At 51.1% G+C, this 7,173-nt stretch overlaps 1 protein-coding gene across 2 annotated transcripts; it reads right to left on the bottom strand.

Annotated features, from left to right (window-relative positions):
- Positions 1-749: 749 nt before the first annotated feature.
- On the bottom strand, positions 750-6,939 carry RPP25L (ribonuclease P/MRP subunit p25 like). 2 transcript variants are annotated; one of them, XM_088461604.1, is made up of 2 exons: positions 6,481-6,939; positions 750-1,757 (listed from the first exon to the last, which is right to left on the bottom strand). In XM_088461604.1, the coding sequence occupies exon 2, from the start codon at positions 1,740-1,742 to the stop codon at positions 1,185-1,187; it is 558 nt and encodes a 185-aa protein (XP_088317730.1). In that variant the 5' UTR covers positions 1,743-1,757; positions 6,481-6,939; the 3' UTR covers positions 750-1,184. The 2 variants fall into 2 exon arrangements, with proteins under 2 accessions (XP_088317730.1, XP_088317729.1); XM_088461603.1 differs by lacking the exon at positions 6,481-6,939 and adding an exon at positions 2,577-2,850.
- Between the last annotated feature and the right edge of the window lie 234 nt (positions 6,940-7,173).

Raw genomic sequence — 7,173 nt, forward strand, 5'->3', positions numbered from 1 at the left:
AAGGAATCAGCACCTGCAGCACCCGTGCTCATCTCCAAGCCCCACTCCAGTTGCTGGAAGCGTCTGCAGCAGCACACAGGAGACACATGCCAGATACACAGGCTGCGGCACTGCCAGCTAGCCGGTCTGTGCCGGTGATGGAGAAGGCAGCGCCACCCCACAGGAATAATCACCATCGCTCGGTTTCATCCTGCCATCATTAAACTGCAGAATATCCGGACACTGCCCGTCCAGGTACCAACGCTCAGGACAGATGTCCAGAGTTCCGGACTGTTGGGAGCAATCTGTACTGCTAATTACAGTCCACTCAATAAATACATTTGCTGGGTGTGTTACTTCCACCGCAAGAAGTTACCGGAACTAAAATTCAGACACCCTGTCTGAGGCCCCTCTCTGGTATGTGACGAGGACTGTCGGACGAGAACTACCAATGCCAGCCTGGCCAGCTACAGTTCCTACACGTAAGTGTCGCCATCACCCGTCGCCCTATTCCTACTTCCTGCCCCGTTATCGGGTTACACAGTGCAAACTCCCAGAACAGCTGTCAGCGGGGAGAGATGAATTGTTCCAATGTAGATGTTACACAGTGGACAGGTCTCAGAGCGGACTGGCTGATTTCCAGAAAAGTCTCCTGGTAATGTCCAGAATTGAGCGTATAAACAGTGTCCTAACCATCCTGTATAATGGAAGTAATCTGACCAAATGTAGATTAAAAGAACCACAAAAGGAAATAAGATCCTGAGCAAGGCTGAGATTGTAAGAAAATACACATTTATTGTGAGATAAGGCCCAGCATCCAGACTGCAGTTAGTTGGTGCACATTGCCATATCAGAGACATAGTCACATCTATGAAACAGCCAGATGTACAATATGTCAGAGTTAACACATAAATAAATCGTTATAATTCCCTCAATATACATTCTCTGCAAATAACTTTACTAAAAATATAGAAATACCTGGTGAAATTTCTGATAATGGCTATTATATGTCACTGAAGGTGTATGTATCTATAATATAGATATATAACAGGGCTGTCACATTCGAGTCTTCAGTTGGCGCCATCAAGCCAGGATTTTTTGTAAATATAGGTTAGTAATATACAGACACATACACAGCCAAACGTTGCCAGGGCAGGAACCAGGTGCCCCTGAGGACACAACACGTTATGTTTCAGTCCTACACCTTATGTCTTCTTTGGCACCTCACCACGTCCTCCAGATGGTCGAAGCTGCTTTCTTCCATTTGCTCCCCCTCTACCCACCCCTGGTCTCCTTCTTTTTGGCCCCTGGTTCTCCACTTTCAGTTCCTGGATCCATTGGGAGTCATAGTTGCCTGGGGCTTGGTACCCGGGTTCAGAAGCATCAAGGGGGTCTTTACTCAGCAGAACGCAGATAGAGGGTCTGTTCCTCTTCACAGTCAGAGGATCTAGCCCCACCTCGGGCACGATGGGCTCCCAGATCTCTTCAGTCTGTCTGTAAAGGATCTTTGTGATCTGGTGTAAATCCTTTACAGTCCTCTTCAGGATCTCCACACAGGTGATGGTCTTGCTGAGGGCTTTCCCGGTACCGCTGAACATGATCTGCCGCACACTCTCGCTCTCCATCTTGCTTATAGCGAAGCCCATCAGGTTCCGAATCTTGCTGCCATCTTTCACCTTCATCTCAATGATGTCTGGCGAGAGGACAGCAAAGGGCCTCTCTAAGGGCTTCTCTTCCACTCTCATCTTCTTATAGTTCTCCATGGTCAGGTCACGGAGCTGTGTGCCAGACAGAGCAAAGGGTTATTCCCAGACAGGACAATGAGCTATGACCTCTGCGCTATCATTAGCATCAATGTACTGTATAAGACAATACATTCGGAAATGTACGTTCTGGACAGTGCTGAGGAGATAAATTGCTAATCATGAAGTTTACTTTGCACATTCTGCATCCGAGTTATCCTCCATCTTATAGTCCAACATCAAAACTAACAACTCTCCACCCCAATCTGATGAGACATGGCGCTCACTGTGCCTGCACTACCCCATCCTCCCCTGCACCACTCTGCCGCCTCTCCTCCAGTACCCATGCCACTCTACTGCCCCTCTACCACTCTACCACCAACTCCCCTGCACCACTCTGCCGCCTCTCCTCCAGTACCCATGCCACTCTACTGCCCCTCTACCACCAACTCCCCTGTACCACTCTGCTCTACTGCCCTTGTACCACTCTGCTGCCTCCCCTCCAGTACCCATCCTGCTCTACTGCCCTTGTACCACTCTTCCACCTACCATCAACTCCCCCACAGCACTCTGCAACCTGCCCAACTTCTCCTACCCAAATCTGCCATCTCCCCTCCAGTACCCATGCCACTCTACTGCCCCTGTACCACTCTGCCACCATACCACCAACTCCCCCGTACCACTCTGCACCCAGGCAGAGACTGACACCGGAGGCCGATGGTTGGCAGCCACCGAGAGATACAGTATATACCCACATATATATATATACACATTGTACATAGGCAGTGCCGCCGCCGGCCCCGCACATGGTCATGGGGGGGGAGGCGCTCGGACACCTCGCACCTCATTACTTACCTCGCACAAATCCCCGGATGTCTCCACACTCCTCAGCTACACAGGGCGCCGCCATTACACGCAGTGACATCACCCAAGAGGGGCGTGACCACAACATGCACCAATCACTGACGCGTCTGGGTTCCGTCACGCTGACATCACGCCCAAATCGTCATCCCGGATTCTGAGGGCGGCTGCTGACATCTGCTGGAGACTGGCGGTACTGCGGCTCAGTCGATACCCTATTACTCCCAGTGATCTACTAGTGCCCTTTCTCTCCTGTATCCCACCAGCCAGTGTCCCCCTATTACTCCCAGTGTCCGCTATTACCCTGTGTCCTCCTATCACATCCAGTGTCCCCCTATCACCCCCAGTGTCCCCCTATCACCCCCAGTGTCCCCTTATTACTCCCAGTGTCCTCCAATTACCCCCAGTGTCCCCCTATTACTCCCAGTATCCTTCTATTACCCCCTATTACCCCCAGTGTCCCACTATTACTCTGCGTCCTCCTATTAACCCCAGTATCCCCCTATTACTCCCAGTGTCCCCCTATTACTCCGTGTCCTATCACCCAGTGTCCCCTTATTACTCCCAGTGTCCTCCTATCACCCAGTGTCCCCCTATCACCCCAAGTGTCCTCCAATTACCCCGTGTCCCCTTATTACTCCCAGTGTCCCCCTATTACTCCATGTCCCCCTATTACCCCCATTGTCCCCCTATTACTCCCAGTGTCCTTCTATTACCCCCTATTACTCCCCGTGTCCTCCTATTACCCCGTCTCCCACTATTACTCCCAGTGTCCTCCTATTACTCCACGTGTCCTCATATTACCCCCAGTGTCCCCCTATTACTCTTGTATCCTCCTATTACTCCCCGTTTCCTCCTATTACCCCCAGTGTCCTCCTATTACCCCCAGTGTCCCCCTATTACTCCGTGTCCTTCTATTACCCCCTATTACTCCGTGTCCTCCTATTACACCTTGTCCCCCTATTACCACCAGTGTCCTCCTATTACCCCCAGTCTCCCCCTATTACTCCATGTCCTTCTATTACCCCCTATTACTCCGTGTCCTCCTATTACACCTTGTCCCCCTATTACCACCAGTGTCCTCCTATTACCCCCAGTCTCCCCCTATTACTCCATGTCCTTCTATTACCCCCTATTACTCTGTGTCCTCCTATTACACATTGTCCCCCTATTACCACCAGTGTCCCCCTATTACTCCCAGTGTCCTCCTATTACCCCCAGTCTCCCCCTATTACTCTTGTGTCCTCCTATTACTCCGTGTCCTCCTATTACCCCCAGTGTCCCCCTATTACTCCGTGTCCTTCTATTACCCCCTTTTACTCCGTGTCCTCCTATTACCCCCAGTGTCCCCTATTACCACCAGTGTCCTCCTATTACCCCCAGTCTCCCCCTATTACCCGTGTCCTTCTAGTACCCCCTATTACTCCGTGTCCCCCTATTACTCAGTGTCCTTCTATTACCCCCTATTACTCGTGTCCTCCTATTACACCTTGTCCCCCTATTACCACCAGTGTCCCCCTATTAACCCCAGTGTCCCATTAACCCCAGTGTCCTCCTATCACCCAGTGTCCCCCTATCACCCCAAGTGTCCTCCAATTACCCCCAGTGTCCCCCTATTACCCCCAGTGTCCCCCTATTACCACCAGTGTCCCCATATTACTCCCAGTGTCCTCCTATTACCCCCAGTGTCCCCCTATTACCCCGTGTCCTCCTTATAACCCCAGTGTCCTATTACCCCTTTTCCTGTATCCCACCACTTAATGTCTTATTACCCCCAGTGTCCTTTTATTACCCCATCTCTAATCTATACCAACATCCACTGTCTTATTACTCCATATCAAACCATTACACCCAGTGTTCTACTAAAATCCGTTCTATGTTGTATCAAACCAAGCCACTATCCTCTGATTACCCTCAGTATGCTCTAATTACCCCTTTCTCTCCTGTATCACACCAGTCAGTGACCGCCTATTACACCGGTCAATGTCCTATCATTGCCCCTTTCTCTCCTGTACATTATCATTACCCTTTCCCTGCTATAGACACAGCTGAAGCCCTCTAACAGCTCACTATCCACCAGTCATCCAATGTGTATCACACTACTGCCCTCAATAAGCCCCTTTTATATAGAAGCGTGGGGCAGTTATGGGCTAGTGGGGGGGTCCGGCGCAGTCCAGGCCTGATGTACACTGTATAGCTTAGTGACAGAACTATAAGATAATCATTGTGTGGTCACCAGCGAGGAGGAAGCCACCAGCATGATGACTAGGAATCACTAATACTCCTTTTACACCGGAGCTAAAACCCGGGTTTTTGAAGGGTTAACCTGGGCAACTCCCTGGTGTAAGAGGGGAGAGAGTTGGATCGCCCGGTCGAGTGACCCGGCAATCCAACCCAGGTAACTAGCAGGGTTTAACACGGGCGTAGCCCGTGACACCCTGCTATGAGAACAGCGCACTCCGGGTCACGATGACCTGGAGTGCGGTGCTAGCCAGCCGATTGGTCCGGCTTCAGTGGCGCTTGGAGATGACGTCATCTCCAAGCGATCACTTTCACTCCGCAAAAGCCGGGTCTATGCAGACCCGACTGCGGTGTGAGCGGCGCTGACTCGGGAATATCCCGAGTCGGCGCTGGCAAAATGCCGGGTCTGATCCGGATAGGAACTTTGTTCCAACTCCGGGTCAGACCCAGAATTTAGGTGGAAAAGGGGTATTAGTGGTCCCCAGACCCCTCGGGTATCTCTGCTGAGATCACAGCACCCGCGGGGAGTTCTGCAGGTGATAACAGGAGTATTACACGAGGGGTATACAGAGGATGGGACTAACATGGCGGATGTGCCAAGGGCAGGTGCTAGAGGCACTGAGTCACTGTGACAGCAGATATGACTGAGGCGCACCCGTGTATAGACTAAGGCAGGCAAACTCGGTCATCAAGGCATGCTAACAGTCCAGGTTTTGAGAATATCCATGCTTGACCACAGGTGACTCAATTAGTACCTCAGTCAATTTGATTTAACCATCTGTGTTCAAGGGATGCAATCGGGAAGCCGGCTGACATTATACCGACAGCCGGCTTCCCGACTGTCATATCCCGGCGAGGGTGAAATGCCTGGCGTCTAGATGTAGACGCTGCTCATTTCACCAACGCCGGGAGCCCGCCATCCCGACCGAAAGGGGGCAGCAGGGTTAGGGCTCCCGGGGGGGACTTTGGGTTAGGCACCACCCCAGGAGGTTAGGTTTAGGCAGCAGGGAGGGGGGTTAGGTTTACGCACTTAGAGGATTAGGGTTGGGCAATTGGGGGGGAGGTTAGGGTTAGGTACCCCTAAGGGAGGGTTAGGTGGGCAGGTTAGGTTTGTTAATACTTAACTAGGGACGATCGGGATTTCCAGCGCTGTCGGGCTGCCGCTGCCGGGATCTGTTCCAGTGTCAGGCTGTCGCTGCCGGGAATCGAACCGCCGGTATTTCATACCGATTGCGTGTTCAACCATGGACATCTCTAAAACCTAAAGTGTTGGGGTGCCTTGAGGAGCATGTACGGGAACCTCTGGACTAAGTTCCTGATTCATTACGGATCACAACTGCAACAGCATACGCAGATCGGTCGATGGTGCGTACTGCGCCTGTGTATGCACCACAGTGCGCGTGCGTGAGTTGGCATTGCAATAGTGATCTGTAGTGAATCAGGCCTTAAGGCCCTTATTCCATTGCAAACTACAAGCTACTGTTCTCATGTACACACTTTTCATCATACATACTGTACATAGGCTGTGTATATCTTCTCCATGTACCACTTACCCTGACTGACACTTTCCGTACACAACTGACCCAGCAACCTTTGCCACACACGTAACACGTGAGCATGTACACGCCAACATTATCGCTGCTGGGGGTTTTCTCACCTTTGTGCTAAGACCATTCCCCGACGTTAGCCCTCGTCATGTCCAACATCAATATCGCTGGTTATTTATGCAGGGACCACACATTATACCGATGTATCTGCAGAAATACCATCAGTCATTTTACACATTCTAACACCTAAAGACATTTTGAAACCATATGGCCAAAAAAGTGTTTTACTTTCATTGAAATTTGAAGAAAGGGAACAAGAAGCGAATGTCTTATAACCACCACAAAGAGATCGTCTGTGGTTCTCGTTTTCCCAATAATCCATCCTTCCAAAATAGTAAAAAGCTGAATTCTATGTGAAGGTTCCGACAAAAATAAATCTGCACTTAGCATGAAAAGACCATTGTATTCTCTTACAAATTATTCCTGGCTCAGTTTAAACACTTCCGACAGCTGTGCCCCTCGTTCCCTTCCTCCAGCTGTGCCCCTCGTTCACTTCCTCCAGCTGTGCCCCTCGTTCCCTTTCTCCAGCTGTGCCCCTCGTTCCCTTTCTCCAGCTGTGCCCCTCGTTCCCTTCCTCCAGCTGTGCCCCTCGTTCCCTTCCTCCAGCTGTGCCCCTCGTTCCCTTCCGACCGCTGTGCCCCTCGTTCCCTTCCGACCGCTGTGCCCCTCGTTCCCTTCCGACCGCTGTACCATAATTAATCTTGCCAAACAGCCCCTTCTCAGCTCGCCTGGTCCTATGAGAG

Source organism: Taudactylus pleione, unplaced genomic scaffold, assembly GCF_031769625.1.
Source record: "Taudactylus pleione unplaced genomic scaffold, aTauple2 ptg001078l, whole genome shotgun sequence".
Lineage (NCBI taxonomy): Eukaryota > Metazoa > Chordata > Amphibia > Anura > Myobatrachidae > Taudactylus > Taudactylus pleione.

Excerpts from the sequence above, each read along its gene's own strand:
- RPP25L (XM_088461604.1), bottom strand. The coding sequence starts at position 1,742 with ATGGAGAACTATAAGAAGATGAGAGTGGAAGAGAAGCCCTTAGAGAGG.